Source organism: Teleopsis dalmanni, chromosome X (genome assembly GCF_002237135.1).
Source record: "Teleopsis dalmanni isolate 2A chromosome X, ASM223713v2, whole genome shotgun sequence".
Lineage (NCBI taxonomy): Eukaryota > Metazoa > Arthropoda > Insecta > Diptera > Diopsidae > Teleopsis > Teleopsis dalmanni.
The window spans coordinates 83,060,266-83,076,801 of record NC_051848.1 but is presented as its reverse complement, the minus strand read 5'-3'; the positions used below and the strand labels follow the sequence as shown (position 1 = coordinate 83,076,801).

General features: G+C 32.6%; 2 protein-coding genes across 2 annotated transcripts; one reads left to right on the top strand and one right to left on the bottom strand.

Moving 5' to 3' along the window:
* Positions 1 to 4,919: 4,919 nt before the first annotated feature.
* On the top strand, positions 4,920 to 5,654 carry LOC119688621. Its single transcript, XM_038103293.1, has one exon. It carries the CDS (start codon positions 4,920 to 4,922, stop codon positions 5,652 to 5,654), a length of 735 nt encoding a protein of 244 aa, XP_037959221.1.
* Positions 5,655 to 7,322: 1,668 nt separating this feature from the next.
* Positions 7,323 to 11,868, bottom strand: LOC119688620. Its single transcript, XM_038103292.1, has 10 exons — positions 11,590 to 11,868; positions 8,951 to 9,085; positions 8,760 to 8,897; positions 8,544 to 8,678; positions 8,379 to 8,483; positions 8,133 to 8,300; positions 7,896 to 8,066; positions 7,662 to 7,829; positions 7,425 to 7,595; positions 7,323 to 7,358 (listed from the first exon to the last, which is right to left on the bottom strand). The coding sequence occupies exons 1-10, from the start codon at positions 11,866 to 11,868 to the stop codon at positions 7,323 to 7,325; spliced, it is 1,506 nt and encodes a 501-aa protein (XP_037959220.1).
* Positions 11,869 to 16,536: the final 4,668 nt, after the last annotated feature.

Sequence of the window (16,536 nt, the reverse complement as noted above, 5' to 3'; positions counted from 1 at the left end):
CCGTTCCCGTTCTTTCAAAATTAATATAAGTATATTTGGCAGCCCATACACAGATTTGCTGGAGATTGATGTAACTATATTAATTTGGTTTATGCTTTATGTGCACAAACCAATTTCACAAAGGAATATCCATTTGAAATGATTACACAATCCGATTGGCACATTATTTAATAATGTAAAAAATCCACATACAATTTTAATACTACATGTGTTCAATAATAAAAATTCGTATGACTCATTGCTGACGTTTCTTATTAATGAACCGGTCAGCATTCCGATAAGAGCGTCTCTTTATATAATTATACACCTATACCTCGGTTTCGTGCAACAGTAGACTCGATTAACGATCTAGCCGTATTTCTGACAGTGTTTCGCTTAACAGTGAAGAAACCGATAAATATGCCTTTTATAGTGCAAGTTATAGCTGGTTTGATGATCAATGTGGCAAAAAGTTTCTGGAAGAAGTACAACGTTATAAATGCTATAGTAAACACAAATAAGTCGTAGAAGGAAACAAAAATGTCATCTGTTAAGAAATTTTGAAATATCGTCGAAACCCTGTGCCTGTAGTTGATACCAATATAAAAAAAAAATCAAACGGGAGGGAGCGGCTAACAAATGATGAACTGTTACGGTAAGATAAAGTAGAAAGTTCACAATAGATCAAGCTGATCACATAGTTAAGAGGCAACCACATCGTTTGACGGTTTTAAGCTCACATCGTAAATGCTGAAGGAGTGCTCGGTGAAGGTGCCTGCGTTCTGGCTTGAGCGACTCGAAATATGGTTTGCTAAGATTGGGGCACAGTTTGCGGTGGCAGGTGTCTGCAACGATGTGACGAAAATCAACACCATAGTAGATGCAGTAGAGTCTAGCATTGTGGCTGACGTAGCGGACGTTGTACGACATCCACCAGTAACAAACCGGTACGAAAATCTTAAAAAGCAGATAATCGAGCGATATAGTAAATCTGAGCAGCGAAAAATTCAGCGGCTATTATCAGACGTCACTCAACTATTAAATAAATTAACAACGTTGGCAAAGGATAAAGTGAGCGACGAAATTTTGAATACATTCTGGCTCCAGCGTTTGCCTCCACAAGTGCGCGCAATTTTTCAGGAATCAAGCGTTGAACTGATCGAGTTAGCCAAATAGGCTGACAAGATTTACGAAGCAGGCAATTAGCGGCGGTAACTGGTTAGAAGCAGAAAAGTTGCGTCAATGGTTAGATCAAATCAAGCAACGGTTGAGTCGTTTAGACATGAACTCCCGTCAACAGCAAATGTAGGCGTTTGTCGAGAGACCGCTGCCGATTACGTTTCCAATCGAGCAGTCTTCCAGATTGGTGCTGGTTCTACTCCAGATTTGGATGAAAGCGACGCAGTTGTAGACAGCCCTGCAGTTTTACGGCATCATCACATACAAAAAAACTAAGCGTTTCTTCGTCGTCGTCGAGCCGCAACGAAGGCAGCATACAATTAGCTTGACTCAGCATTAAGGATCCCATCACGACCACCATATTTCTAATAGATACGGGTGCTGACATCTCAATGAATCCACTGTAAATTTTGAATCATTCGTGCAAAACGGGCAGTGCTTCGTCGATAAATTTATTTGAAGCCAATGGTACTTCCATTCGCACGTTTGGGGAGAAACGTCTTCAGTTGTATCTTGGGCTGCGCAAAGATTTCCCATGGACTTTCGTGGTTTCAGACGTCAGTTTTCGTGGTTTTCAGACGGCACTATGACCTATTGGTTGACATGAAATGAAAGCAACTGGTTGAAAACAAAGCAGTTATTATGGACAAAAGTGACACTGCCAAGTTGTAAACGATCGAGATGCGCGCATGCAGCGTAGGTACGAAGTACGCCGTGCTGTTACACGAGTGCCGTGACCTGGCAACGATGAACGCGAATCGACGGAGAATCGTTTCATCAGTGGAGCACTGCATCGAAACAACAGGCCCACCATCATTTGCCTGTCCGAGACGCCTAACTGGTAGTAAATTTGAAGAAGCAAAAAAAGAGTTCAAGTATTTATTGCAAGCCGGTATCTATAAGCCATCCAAATGCTGTTGGGCTAGTCCACTCCATATGGTGCGTAAAGGGGATGGAAGTTAGCGACCTTGTGGGGATTATCGAATGCTCAACGCAGAGACCATTTGTGAGTTCCCTCTACCTACAACCGTGAGGCAGTTGCGGCAGTTTTTAGGAATGATAAACTTCTACCGTCCATTCTTGCAAGGTGCCGTTCATAGCCAACAACGTTTTTTTTTCGCTAATGCTTGGGAACCGCAAAAACGACAAAACTGCAATCGCCTGGTCGCTTGATGACCTGGGCATTCCAGCAGTGTAAAGATTGAACTGGCGCTGGCCCAACTTACTGTTATAACTGATGCCTCAAGAGATGCAGATGGTGCCATTTTCCAGCAAATAGTAGATAGAATATATCAGCCATTGCTAGGTAGTCACTTTATCGTGGTGTAGGAGCTTATTGTGAACTGAAGCATGTCATATGAAAGTCATGACATGATGACCTTTCATGTGGCAAGATTCAGCACACAAACTAAGAATTGCCGCCAACGCACAGGTTGAAAGTAGGTGTCTACGATTCCTGATTAGTCGTTGAGGCTAGCTAGAGGACTTTAATGAACACTTGCTTTACGGAACGTCTGGAAGAAACGGGACAACTTTTGCTGGACACTCATTTTTCAGGCTTTGCCATGTATACTGAGACTACGGAAACCATCGAAGAGACTACACGAAGAGATCTTTCACTGGTTCGTCAAATCTTCACAGTCAATAAAACTAAATGGTCCATTTCCACTTTCAGCCCGTTTAAATCACCTGGTATCGACAATATTCAACCCTGTCTTCTTCAAAAAGGCGTTGATATATTAGCACCGATATTAACAAACGTATTTAGGATAAGTCTAGAGCTAGGCGTGATACCTATTGGACGAAGGCTAGAGTAGCTTTCATGCCGAAAGCAGGCAAAAAGGCGGACCACACGCAAAAAGCTTTTCGACCCATTTGCCTAACTTCTTTCCTGCTTAAAACGATGGAGAAGATTCTAGATCAATACATCAGGGAAGTCTATATTAAAGCTTCACCTCTACATATTGAACAGTATGCTTATCAGTCGGGCAAATCGACCGACACCGCTATACACAGTCTAACAAGTAAAATCGAGAAGTCTTTAGACGGTAAGGAAATAGCTCTCTTCACATCGGTTGACATTACAGGAGCTTTTAATTTGGTGTGTTGAAAAAATCAGACCTGAAGAAATTGATAAAATAGTTTCTGCAGAAATTCCAGATCCAAATGTTGAAAAAGAGCTATTTAAAATTGTGACAAAAAATATGATACATGGTCCATGCGGAAATTTAAATATGACGTCACTTTGCATGGAAAATGGTAAATGCACAAAAGGATTTCGAAAAGATTTTGTTAGAGATACGATAACTGGAATTGATGGCTATCCTATATATCGTCGAAAAAATTTGGAAAATGGAGGCCAATCCTTTTCACTAAAGTTGAGAAATATTGAATATGAAGTTGAAGTAGACAATAGCTGGGTAGTGCCATATTCGCCATTGTTACCCAAGATATATAAAGCGCACATCAATGTAGAATTTTGTAGCTCCATAAAATCAATAAAATAAATTTGCAAATATGCTCATAAAGGTAGTGATATGGCAATATTTGCAGTTCAAAATATAAACGAAAATGATGAAATAACACGCTACCAAATGGGCAGATATATCAGCAGTAACGAAGCCATTTGGCAAATTTTTGGTTTTCAAATACACGAACGAGATCCAGCTGTAATACATTTAAGTATACATCTTGAAAATGGTCAACGTGTTTATTTCAACGAACAAAATGCAATAGAAAGGGCATTAATAGCACCAAAAACTACGTTAACCGAGTTTTTTGAATTGAATAAACAACACAATATTTTTGGGAAATTCGCAAAAGTTTTGAGTTTTGGGCAAAACTCGGAAGTTCCAACATATTTCATATGAAACAAAACTTTAAAAAAGTGGCAGCCACGTAAACGAGGTGTTGCAGTCAATGGTTATCCAGGATTATTTTCAGCAAACACACTGGGTCGTTTATATACTGTTCATCCAAAACAATGAGAGTGTTTTTCGTATGAGTATTTGAGAACTATCAATGGTCAGCTATACAATACATATCATGATGCATGTAGAGAATTGCAATTGCTGGAAAGCGATAATCATTGGGACATCACGCTCCGGGATGCAGTATTAAGTTTTTTTCCACATCAAATTCGTCAATTATTCGCCATATTGTTGACAACATGTTTTCCAAATAATCCCAAAGAATTGTGGGAAAAATATAAATGCTCAATGAGTGAAGATATACTACAAAGACATAGAACAACAAATCATGACTTAAATATTCAATTCAATCGTGAAATTTATAACGAAGCTTTGATTATGATCGAAGACTTATGTTTACTTATATCAAATCAACCACTTAAATTATTAGGATTGTATTCACCAAATCGTTTGCCAACCGATCTATTTAACAATGATATGCAGCGCGAACTTCAGTATAGCTCTGAAGATTTGGTTGAATTTGTTACAAGAAGCGAACAAATCCTAACGCACCAACAAAAGCTCATTTATGATCGGGTTTCGAACGCAATTGCTGCAAAAGAAGGCGGCTTTGTTTTCTTGGATGCACCAGGTGGAACTGGAAAAACTTTCTTAATTTCAGTCATTCTTGCAAAGGTTAGGATGCAAGGTAATATCGCTTTAGGACTAGCATCATCTGGAATCGTTGCGACATTGTTAGATGGTAGTAGAACAGCCCATTCGGCACTAAAGTTGCCACTAAACATACATTCATGTGAAAATGCACTATGAAATATAAAAAAACATTCCAATATGGCTAAAGTACTTCAAAAATGTCACATCATTGTTTGGGATGAATGCACAATGGCACAAAGCATTAATCGAACACTTAAAGATTTAAATGCCAACTATAGACTTTTTGGAGGCACTTTAATTTTATTGGCAGGTTCAATCTATGCTGATGAAATCAATGCTTGCCTTAAATCATCTATTTTGTGGCGAAGTGTCCATATATTGCGACTTACTGAAAACATGCGTGTTGGACTACAGAGAGATTTAGCTGCAGAACTGTTTGCCAAACAATTGCTGGATATTGTTAATGGAAACGTTAGTCTTCAGAAAAATACGCACTTTATTAAATTGCCAGAAAATTTTTGTAAAATTGTTAGTTCGAAAGTCGAATTAATAGAAAACGTATTTCCTCACATATATCAAAATTATCAGAACCATCAATGTCTTCAAAGTAGAGCTAAGAACTTAGATGTCGATGAAATCAATTCGAAAATTCAAGCTATGCTACCTGGTAATTTAATTTCGTTAAAATCCATCGACACAGTGGTAGATGAAAACGAGATTGTGAATTATCCCACTGAGTTCTTGAATTCGCTTGATTTGCCAGGACTACCACCACACAATTTACTTTCAAAAGTTGGTTCACCAATCATTTTATTACGCAATCTAAACCCACCAAAATTATGTAATGGAACAAGATTAGTAATTAAAATAATTATGGGGAATTTATTATGGGAATTGAATCAACAATATTAAGTGGAAAATTCAGAGGAGAATATATATTGATTCCATGCATACCAATTATACCAACCGATGTGCCAATTCAATTCAAACGATTGCAATTTGCAATTCGTTTAGCATTTGCGATGACAATTAATAAATCTCAAGGTCAAACATTAAAAGTATGTGGACTGAATTTGGAAAATCCATGTTTTTCGCATGGGCAACTATATGTTGCATGTTCCCGTGTTGAGAAACCTTCTGATCTATGTATATACGGTCAAAATGGCTTAACAAAAAATATTGTTCATGACTTAGCTTTAAAATAACATAATAGATCATAATAAAAATGTTAATATAATATTAAAAAAACCTTTTCTCATTTAAAAATAGTGCTTATAAGGATTTGAAGTAACATGAAAATATTTGTAACATAAGTAATGCATGTGGACTTTTTTTTAGTTCAAAAGAAAAAATCAATTTAAAATAATTTTAGCATTAAAATGCTTAAGGTTAAGTTGAATAATAACAAATATTATAACTCAACTGAGCCAGAAAAATTAATTGCAAGGGGAAACAACGTTCGCCGGGTCAGCTAGTAATATTATACAATAACATCTAGCATTAATAAGAGAACGATATACATAAGTCATTAAAACACGCTGCGATGAATACGAATAAATGTGTCCCAACTCCATGTAAGTACCAAAATCTGTTAAAATAATAGCATATAAATCAAATCATCTATAGATCATCAGTTAAATCCCTAGACAATTTGATTTAACTACAGCACAATTAGCTAGAAAGTAATTTATTAATATAAAAATATTTAATATGTATATATACACAAATTAAAATAAATATGTATGTAATAATATATAAAATGAACGTTTTATTTATTATTTTCCAAATCAGAAACTAGTGAAAAGACTAGTTCCACGGTGTATCCTACGGGGACAATTGACACCGGCAATGACAACTCAATATAAAATTCACCAATTGAGCACACGTAAACTGCATTAACGCCCAGTTAGACGACAGGTAACGTAAGAAATTAATTCAAAGCGAAATGCATAACCAACCAAACCTGCGTATTTGATAGGAACGAAATAAACAAAAGCGGCGAACTATATACACAGGTATATAGGTATATAAATACTCAGGTTTGGTTGGTTGTGCATTTCGCTTTGAATTAATTTTTTACGTTACCTGCCGTCTAACTGAGCCTTTATGAAGTGACTAGTACTTACAGGGCTAGAAAGATGTTTTGTTCTATTTATTTTGTGAAGAAATCAAAAATATTTGCTAATCGCTACCACAATTTCAATATAAAAGTAATGGAAAGCCGCAAGATGTATGTTCCATTATTATTACTATTTATACATAAATAATTATTTACGGAATTTACCTCATGTCATATAAGAAATATATCCAAATAAATAAATAAATATATGAATAAATCAATGTTAAATAAATAATATTAAATATTAATTTCTAAATATATGAAAAATATATGTACTATATTCATACATATATAAACGTATAAAATATATATCTTAGAATTATTTCAAGCACAATATAATATATCAATGCATTTACGTTTCCGTTCTATTAAATATGAAGTTGCAAATAATTGTTCGAAATAATTGTTTTTCAAATTTCTTTCATTTTACAGTTTTATTCATAACAAACTTTTTCTTGCAATTACCTCGCAAGAAAAAGGAATGTTTCTGTGCATTCCTAGAGTTATATTATTATATATAAATAAATCAATATAAATAAGAATACATGATTTATGGCGCTTACCGGCTTAAATATGTTTTCGTTCAGATCTGCAATTGACTCCAAGTCATCAGCGCTTGTTGTGCTTGACTCCTGAATCGAACAACTCTTCGACAAATCTTTATCACTTGAATCCTCAGGATAGCTCCTTCTACTTTCATCTGCACTTGTATCATCGGTTGTTTCTGTGCATTCCTAGAGTTATATTATTATATATAAATAAATCAATATAAATAAGAATACATAATTTATGGCGTTTACTGGTTTAAATATGTTTCCGTTCAGGTCTGCAATTAAATCCAAGTCAACATCACTTATTGTGCTTGGATCCTGAATCGAACAACTGTTTGTCATAATTTTATCAGAGTCCTCAGGATAGCTCCTTCTATTTACATCTGCACTTGTATCATCGCTTGTTTCTGCGCATTTCTAGAGTTATATTATTATATATAAATAAATCAATATAAATAAGAATACATAATTTATGGCGCTTACCGGCTTAAATATGTTTTCGTTCAGATCTGCAATTGACTCCAAGTCATCAGCGCTTGTTGTGCTTGACTCCTGAATCGAACAACTCTTCGACAAATCTTTATCACTTGAATCCTCAGGATAGCTCCTTCTACTTTCATCTGCACTTGTATCATCGGTTGTTTCTGTGCATTCCTAGAGTTATATTATTATATATAAATAAATCAATATAAATGAGAACACATAATTTATGGCGCTTACTGGTTTAAATATGTTTTTGTTCAGGTCTGCAATTAAATCCAAGTCAACATCACTTATTGTGCTTGGATCCTGAATCGAACAACTGTTTGTCATAATCTTATCAGAGTCCTCATGATAGCTCCTTCTACTCACATCTGCACTGGTATGATCGCTTGTTTCTGTGCATTTCTTGAGTTGTATTATTATATATATATAAGAGAATATAAATAATATTGTATATAAAAATATTTAGTTTTCGGTGCTTACCTTTTTCAACAAATTTTCAATTAAGGTCAGTTTATCTTTGAAATTTGTATCCATTGTCCTTTTTGGAGGATTTAATATTCTTCTATTAAGTCTGATTTTTTGCACCTATATTTGGTTTTTTGTTGTATTAATAAATTGCTCTTACAATAGGTTTGAAATACTAACCCGACCAGTTGGAACGGAATTGCCATTGGGATTAAGTAATTGCCACACTTTCGACATTGATTCTACAACACTTCCACAGCGTTGTGGTATAGAGTTTTCGACTTTGTCAGTCGGCGTGGAATTTAATAAATTTTGCTAAAATTGTGTTATTATATTTAAGTAGGTCAATTTAAGCATTTTTACTTTAAAAATGAATGTAGGACAAAATAAAATTACCACTTCAAACATGCTTTCATTAGTATCCGCTAATATTTCTGTAGCAATATCCACTTTCCTGTTTGGTTGACCTACATCACTTTCTTCCTCATTATTGGATGAATACTGAGTCCCACTGTTGAGTTTGTTTTTTTCAATCTAAGTTTTATTTGAATTTTAAATATATTCTTTTACTGTTTTGAGGGACTTACTTGATCAGTTGGAGTAGTTGGGCACATAGTAAGATCAATAAAGGGCATCTCTAATTTATTCAAGTCTACAATATCATAGCATTTTGGGGTTGGATTCCAAATCGTACCCTTCAGCGTTGAATTTGACGAATGTTTCTAAAATTATTGTAGCATAAATCAGAGAATGTAAATTTTGAAAAACTGATCATTTTAGGATACAATTTGAATTTTGTTAAATTCATTTTAAATTTTAATATTAAATTGTATTTTTATAATAGTAAGAACATAAGATGTCGACTAAAATGCGTGTGAAAAGGAAGACAAGTCTTGAAGTGATGAGGCTGTTAACGATCTTCATGTAATATGATATATGTGTTAAACTTTCTAAATTTTAACACAGTCGTCAAGAGCTTGGCATATAATATTTAACTCATGAGGCTTTATTTCGTCTTTTTAACGTAGAATCTGTTTCTAAATGTCAATAAGCGTTGCTTTAACAATTTGTATTTAACTAAACGTATTTTAATGTATAACTGAGCTTTTTTACGTATGCATTTATTTATTGAATTACTGTTAATAGGTATATAAAACGATTTTTATATACGAAGACAGAGTACCTAAAATAAATTTCAACAGTTTTCCCTTTGCATCTGATTTCAGCTAATCAGCTAATGTTTTACAATATAGTTATATAAAGACTAAGATGCCTTTATCGAATAATACATTCAAAAAATAGTTGGTAAAGAAACCAATCAATTAAGGATTTTTTACCATAGGAACTGTTAGCATTTTTCAGTAATGTTAGCCAGTTCATCCAGAAATACTGCCAGAAATTTTATGAATGATTAACTAAGTCCATTTCTAAAAAGTGGTTTTCTTAACAAGTTTGGCTATTTTTAGTATTATATTTTTTTAGATATTTCGGCGAACAAGCTTTCCTTAGAAAGCTTGAATATTATTACCTTTATAGGAACTTTTAATGATTTTTCCAACGACATAATAAGAAAAATTTTTGCTGCATGTCTCAAGAACACAATAAGTGCATTTTTTTTGTTGGCTTTACTAATCCAAATGAGTTTAAATTTATATGTTATAACGTAAGGCAAAATCAATATATACTATTCCGTAGTTAGGATTGTTTTCAACACATAATAACATATATACATATATAAAACATATATAAAACAAATAAACCATCGTCAGTTTAAAAATATTGCATATAAGTGCTCCCTTGTTCCCTTACTATAATATTGTGTTCAAAGAATCCAATTTTAAAAATTATTGCAAGCATGTGCAATAGTTATGATATATATTGTCTATATTTGCCCCGAGCTTTCCAGGAAATCCTTTAGCACATCATCCTCTTTAATACAGAAGCAAAATTAATTTCAATATGTTATAAAAGAGTTTAGTTTTAAGTTGTGAATCTCATTTGTATTTAGTGAATGAATATTATACTACATAACTCTAATTTACAAAATTGGTGGACAATTCATAGTTATTGTTTCACCAATCTAAGCTCTGATTGAGCTCTCTGGGTTGCACCAGTCAATAGTCTGCTTGTATTTCAGCTCTTTATATTTTGTGGTTGGCAGGTATTTTTAAATATAGAAGTGAAACCATATCACGATTTACCTCATTTCCTCCTTTTTGTGCCTTACATTATACATTTATTACTAAACAAAACTAAATTAACCAACGTGACGTTACCATGACTGTCTGCTTAACATGGTGCTTAAGGAATCGCATGAGTTATATTCGTATAAATTATGTTACTCATGTGATTTCATTTTTTCATTTTTTATTTGTATTCATGTAAAAAATGCCTAATGCCTAATGCCTAGTATTTCGTAAACAAAATAGGTGTTCATGCTTTTGTAACTAAGTTACGGTGATCTGTGACCGATCAACTGTACCTACTTTTCATGATTTTGTAATGAGAAGAAAGTGCATTTCAACAACTTAACATAATTAAGTTGTACTAGCTGATGTTGGATTACGAAATAATGACAAACAAAGAGTTAAAATAAAACTAAACTCCGAGTTTTTCTATTTAACAAACCTCAAAAGAGAAACCAGTCTACCTCAGCAAATAGAGTAAGCATCAAGAACGTATAGTTACCAGTTGTAAAAAGATCCTAAACATCTTACGGGTGTAAGATATAAATATAGAAAGTACATAATTTTATTAAAAATAAAGTAAAACAAATATATTGAATTTGTTTAATTGATAATGTACCTTGCTAATACTGTTAAACTTGTACGGACGAGACTAAATAGTACCGCATCACTATTCTGATAATTATTGAGCTGTTCGATGAAACAACAGCTGAGCTGCAGTGGGAAATATTTTAAAAAATTTAAATTAAACACTAAATTCAAAGTATTTCAAAGGAGTCAATGATAAAGTAATAGAAACAAGTCTTAAATTAGTATATACATTAGTTTTTAACATGTATTCTACCATTGTTTGCTTTGGTTTACTAAAAAGTGAAATGCAAAATGTCGTATTTGAGTAAACGTATAAACTTTTTTATAAACTGGAAAAGTTTTTGTAACTTTCATCGACTACTATCAACACTCGGGATAGTGCTATAACATACCTAATTACAAAACTATCACTACCGCTCTAATACGCACATTAATACTAATTTACTTACATCTGCCACAGCTGCGTTATTTCCTTTAGTTTCAACATGAGTTGTCTCGGACAATAAACCAGCGAATTTCCTCTTTCTGACAAATCTACTATTATTATTATTTTCCACCTCTCTCCCAGGAATTGATTCACCATTAGTCCGAAATTGATCACCATTCCAAATTTCAGGCAAACGTTGGTGTTTTTTAGCCCAATAGCGTTGCTTTTGTGACATTTTCCTTTTACTCTTTTTGCCCACTGCTGATAAACGCACCTGCGCCGAATTATTCTTATTTTCCATACTTTCCCAAAATAACTGGTGTCAGATAGGCTTGAACTCAGCAAGAAGTTAGATAATAGCTTCTATATTGTTAAGATGTGAAATTATATTTGATATATCAGTGTTGACTGCAGGAAGTTGCAAAGCAAAAGAAATTGTCGTGACTCTTTCTATGCAACAGTTTTAAACTCACTGAAGTGATAATCAGCTGCTTCATAAAGGTAAGCTGATTGCTTAGATCTGTTCCAGTATTTTTGAACTTAAAAACATGTATTATATGTTAAGATGTAAAATTATTTTTGATATATCAGTATTGACTGAAAGAAGTTGCAAAGCAAAAGAAAATACAGTAGTATTTGTGTGTTAGGTGTGACTTTTACCAGCAGTTTTTTAGGAGACATTTGTCGCTAGGCATTAGTACATGAAGTAGTCCAAAGGAACTAGTGAAATGGGGTGTGTGGTTCGTGGGGATGTGTTAAATCGCTAATTAGAATATATAAATTTTTTAATACTTTTTTTGTATAAAATTTAATAGTGCATTTTATTATTTTTGAACGAAGAGAATACCAAACAAATGAGAAACAAAGAAATTCAACCACATATAACTATTTTGGAACACTATCACATATTCCGATCCCTGGTAATGCAATGATTCACCAGTTGAAACAAAAGTCCACTGCTTATACTTGTTGTGTATAAACAAATTGAGAGCAATATGCTTCGTTCTCTTGTTTTTAATGAAATGCCTCTTTCGCAATAGAGCGTTGATTTGCGATAGAGCGAATATGTAAAAACATACAACAATATGCTTAGTGGGACTGTGAATCTATGAATGAAGAAGATCAAGTAATGTTAACAGATATCGATTTTATATGGTCTTGCTTACATTGGATAAATATCGCTTTTACTGCTAGTTTATTGCAAATAATTTTAAAAATATAATACAAAAATATGTAAAATAATATTATACAATAACATCTAGCATTAATAAGAGAACGATATACATAAGTCATTAAAACACGCTGCGATGAATACGAATAAATGTGTCCCAACTCCATGTAAGTACCAAAATCTGTTAAAATAATAGCATATAAATCAAATCATCTATAGATCATCAGTTAAATCCCTAGACAATTTGATTTAACTACAGCACAATTAGCTAGAAAGTAATTTATTAATATAAAATTATTTAATATGTATATATACACAAATTAAAATAAATATATATGTAATAATATATAAAATGAACGTTTTATTTATTTTCCAAATCAGGAACTAGTGAAAAGACAAGTTCCGCGGTGCATCGTATGGGGACAATTGACACCGGCAATGACAACTCAATATAAAATTCACCAATTGAGCCAACGTAAACTGCATTAACGCCCAGTTAGACGGTAGGTAACGTAAGAAATTAATTCAAAGCGAAATGCATAACCAACCAAACCTGCGTATTTGATAGGAACAAAATAAACAAAAGCGGCAAACTATATACGCAGGTATATAGGTATATAAATACTCAGGTTTGGTTGGTTGTGCATTTCGCTTTGAATTAATTTTTTGCGTTACCTGCCGTCTAACTGAGCCTCTATGAAGCGACTAGTACTATACAGGGTTGCTGGGTTTTGAAGCACCAGTTTTAAACTCACTAAAAGGGTAAGCAGCTACTTCATTAAGCATGCAATCAATAGATCTTAGTACTTAGTTCTAGTACTTTTTAACTTAAAATCAAGTAATATGTGCTAAGATGTAAAATTATTTTTGATATATCAGTGGTGACTGAAAGAAGTTGCAAAGCAAAAGAAAATGCAATTAATATGCCGTAGTAATTGTAAGTTAAGTGTGACTCTTTTTATGCAACAGTTTTGAACTCACTGAAGTGATAATCAGCTGCTTCATAAAGGTAAGCAACAATAGAACTGCTTTAGTACTTTTGAACTTAAAATAAAATAAATTTGAAAACACCAATAAAATCATATATCTTTTTAATAATAGTAGTTCAAATAGAAAGAACGGAACGCTTTTAAGAACAAATTTAGTAGTTTCTATATTTTCCTTCTTACTAGTAATTTCTTTTTTTTGAATAGATTTTTTATAAGTTTCATACTTTTGACCATAAATTTATGTTATTTACAATTCACAGTATGTATACTATATATAATTTATTGTATATATGTTTATGTTTATATAAAGTTAATATTATTTAATAATTTTTTAAAGAGGTTTTTTCGAACAGTAGTGAAATACAACAACAAAAATTGATTTTTTTTTTATATTATTTTAATTAATTGAATTTTTGGCTGACCATACAGCTGTTTCGAGTATTGCCAAATACCCAACATCAGTGGTCTTGGAAATAATTCTTGTATATAATTATTCGTAAATAATTATTTTTTGAGACTGCAAGTACCAGGAATCGAACTCGGGTCCTGCCAAATGTGAAGCTCAGAATCAGTTTTCATCAGTTTTTCTTGTGGTCAGTGCACTGAAGAAAGTGTCATATTATTATGAATTTGAAATATTACAAAATTTATTATTTTGTGAATTATGCATTAATATTTTTTGTTAATTAATGCATAATTCAATATTATGCAAATTATTCAGTAAATAATTTTAATTAAGTTCAGAAAGAAAATGCAATACAAATCAAACGTAATTTCTATTTCTCATATCGATTAGTTTGAGTTAGAAGTGCTCAAGTTACTTCACACACAAAATAGGCTACCAAGCTAATACAGATTAAGGATCTGGGTTAGCACCATGTAGCGTACAATCTACATTAACATTATATTACAATTCTACACATATGTTTAGAATATTATATATATTACATCCTAAATAAATAGGGCACTAACTCACTATTTAAAAAGACTGAATTGATGTGGAATACAGGAGTACAATTTGAACACAAGAAGAGTTGTTTCGGGAATTGTATTTACTAATAATTGGCATAGCAATTATATGACGACTAACTGGGCAATTCTGGCAAAGATCGTTGAATGTTTTTCGTACGATCTTAGTAAGATCGACCAGAAGACAGCTTGTAAGATATTAACTACTATGGCACAAAAGTCTTTCAAAAGAAGTTTTATCATTTGCAATTCGTGGTAGAAAGCTGTTTCGTTCTATTTATTTTGTGGTGAAATCAAAAATATCTGCTAATCGCTACCACAATTTTATTACAAAAGTGATGGAAAGCCGCAAGATGTATGTTCCATTATTATTACTATTTATACATAAATAATTATTAACGGAATTTACCTCATGTCATATAAGAAATGGTTACAGTTATTGATGCATTAGGCATAGCAGTGGCGAATAAAAATTAACAAGTTTTAGAAGAATAATATAAATATATCCAAATAAATAAATAAATATATGAATAAATCAATGTTAAATAAATAATATTAAATATTAATTTTTAAATATATGAAAAATATATGTACTATATTCATACATATATAAATATATATAAAATATATATCTTAAAATTATTTCAAGCACAATATAATATATCAATGCATTTACGTTTCCGTTGTATTAAATATGTAGTTGCATATAATTGTTCGAAATAATTGTTTTACAAATTTTAATTAATCAATTCATCTATTAATCTATTTTATTCTAGCTTTTATCTATTTCATTGTATTTTATATATATAAAATTTGGGCACAAAAAATACAAACAAAATTTTCTCTGAAAATCGAAAGACCTGTGGCTCGATTATGCAACTTTCGACTCGACTCGACTTTATGCAACCGGAATTGGAACACAAAATTAAAAAACATTAAAAAACAGCTAAGGGTTCGATGGACCTGCATGCATACATGTTTGAAAGGCAATACAACAAGCTTTAAATAGAGTAAAAATCAGAAAAATCGTAAGCGTGGAATTTGTTAAAAATCAATGTCCTAACTCCCTCCAGATCACAGATTTGAAAAAAGTGAAAACGTAAAATGATCAGAAACATATCACGAAACATCATTTTAAATCGTAAACCGAATTTTACAATTATCAAAAAAACTGATAAAAAATAATATTTTTTTACCTTATTTTACTCTAACATATATATCATCGCGTGCAAAAGTCCGATGGCAATAAGAATATTTTTCCTTTAAAGACAAAATATACCTTTCTAAAATGGTCAAAGTCAAGAAAATCGTATACACAGTTTTTATTATTTTTTAAAAAATTGATAATTTTTGATTAAAAATTCAATTATATACGGCGCAGAAGCCATCCTGCCATCTATAATTCCAAACCAAAAAAGGTATGGTGTTTATATAATAATGAAATGGCCTAATAATGAAAATGCGAATATTTATCATCAAAAATTGTTTTATTGTCTTTCAAAGTATTCTCCAGCCTGATTTTCACACTTTTGCAGGCGCTCAAACCAATTGTCGAAGCACTTTTTCCACTCCGATTGAGCCACCTCCAAAATATGGTTTTCGAACGCTTCAACAACATCTTCTGGCGACGAAAATCGTTGACCATGCATTTTTTTCTTGTTGTGCGGGAATAAAAAGAAGTTATTGGGTGCCAAGTCAGGGCTGTACGGCGGATGACCCATCAATTCGACGTTTTGGCCAGTCAAAAAGGCACTGCTCGCGTTGTCATGGTAAATATTGATTCGTCTTCTCTTGTTCGTTTTTCGAATTTCTCTTCAGGCAAACAAATTGTGGTGTACCA